General features: G+C 38.9%; 1 protein-coding gene across 1 annotated transcript in view; it reads right to left on the bottom strand.

The window, feature by feature from the left end:
• LOC119592130 (large neutral amino acids transporter small subunit 2-like) overlaps positions 1–216 on the bottom strand; it is a gene marked incomplete in the record, with an annotated part of 120358 nt that continues 120142 nt past the window's right edge. The window contains 1 exon segment of the mRNA XM_037940949.1: positions 1–73. Within this exon segment, the coding sequence (XP_037796877.1) occupies positions 6–73 (68 nt within the window).

Below are 216 nucleotides of genomic sequence, written 5' to 3' on the forward strand. Positions count from 1 at the left end.
GGTCCTTACAAGCTGGCTGGTTTTTCTGGTTTGCAAACCATCATGAGTTTCTGCATGAATCCATCCAGTGCTCCTGCAGAAGGGGGGAAAAGGCATTAGTTTCTTTCCTGTTGCTTTGTGGATAAAATTTATGAGTGACTTTATTTTTTATTACTGGATGGAACAAAGTGGTAGTAAGGAAGGAGATTGAATTCATACTAAAAATTTACGCAACTG

This window comes from Penaeus monodon, chromosome 29 (genome assembly GCF_015228065.2).
Source record: "Penaeus monodon isolate SGIC_2016 chromosome 29, NSTDA_Pmon_1, whole genome shotgun sequence".
Classification (NCBI taxonomy): Eukaryota; Metazoa; Arthropoda; class Malacostraca; order Decapoda; family Penaeidae; genus Penaeus; species Penaeus monodon.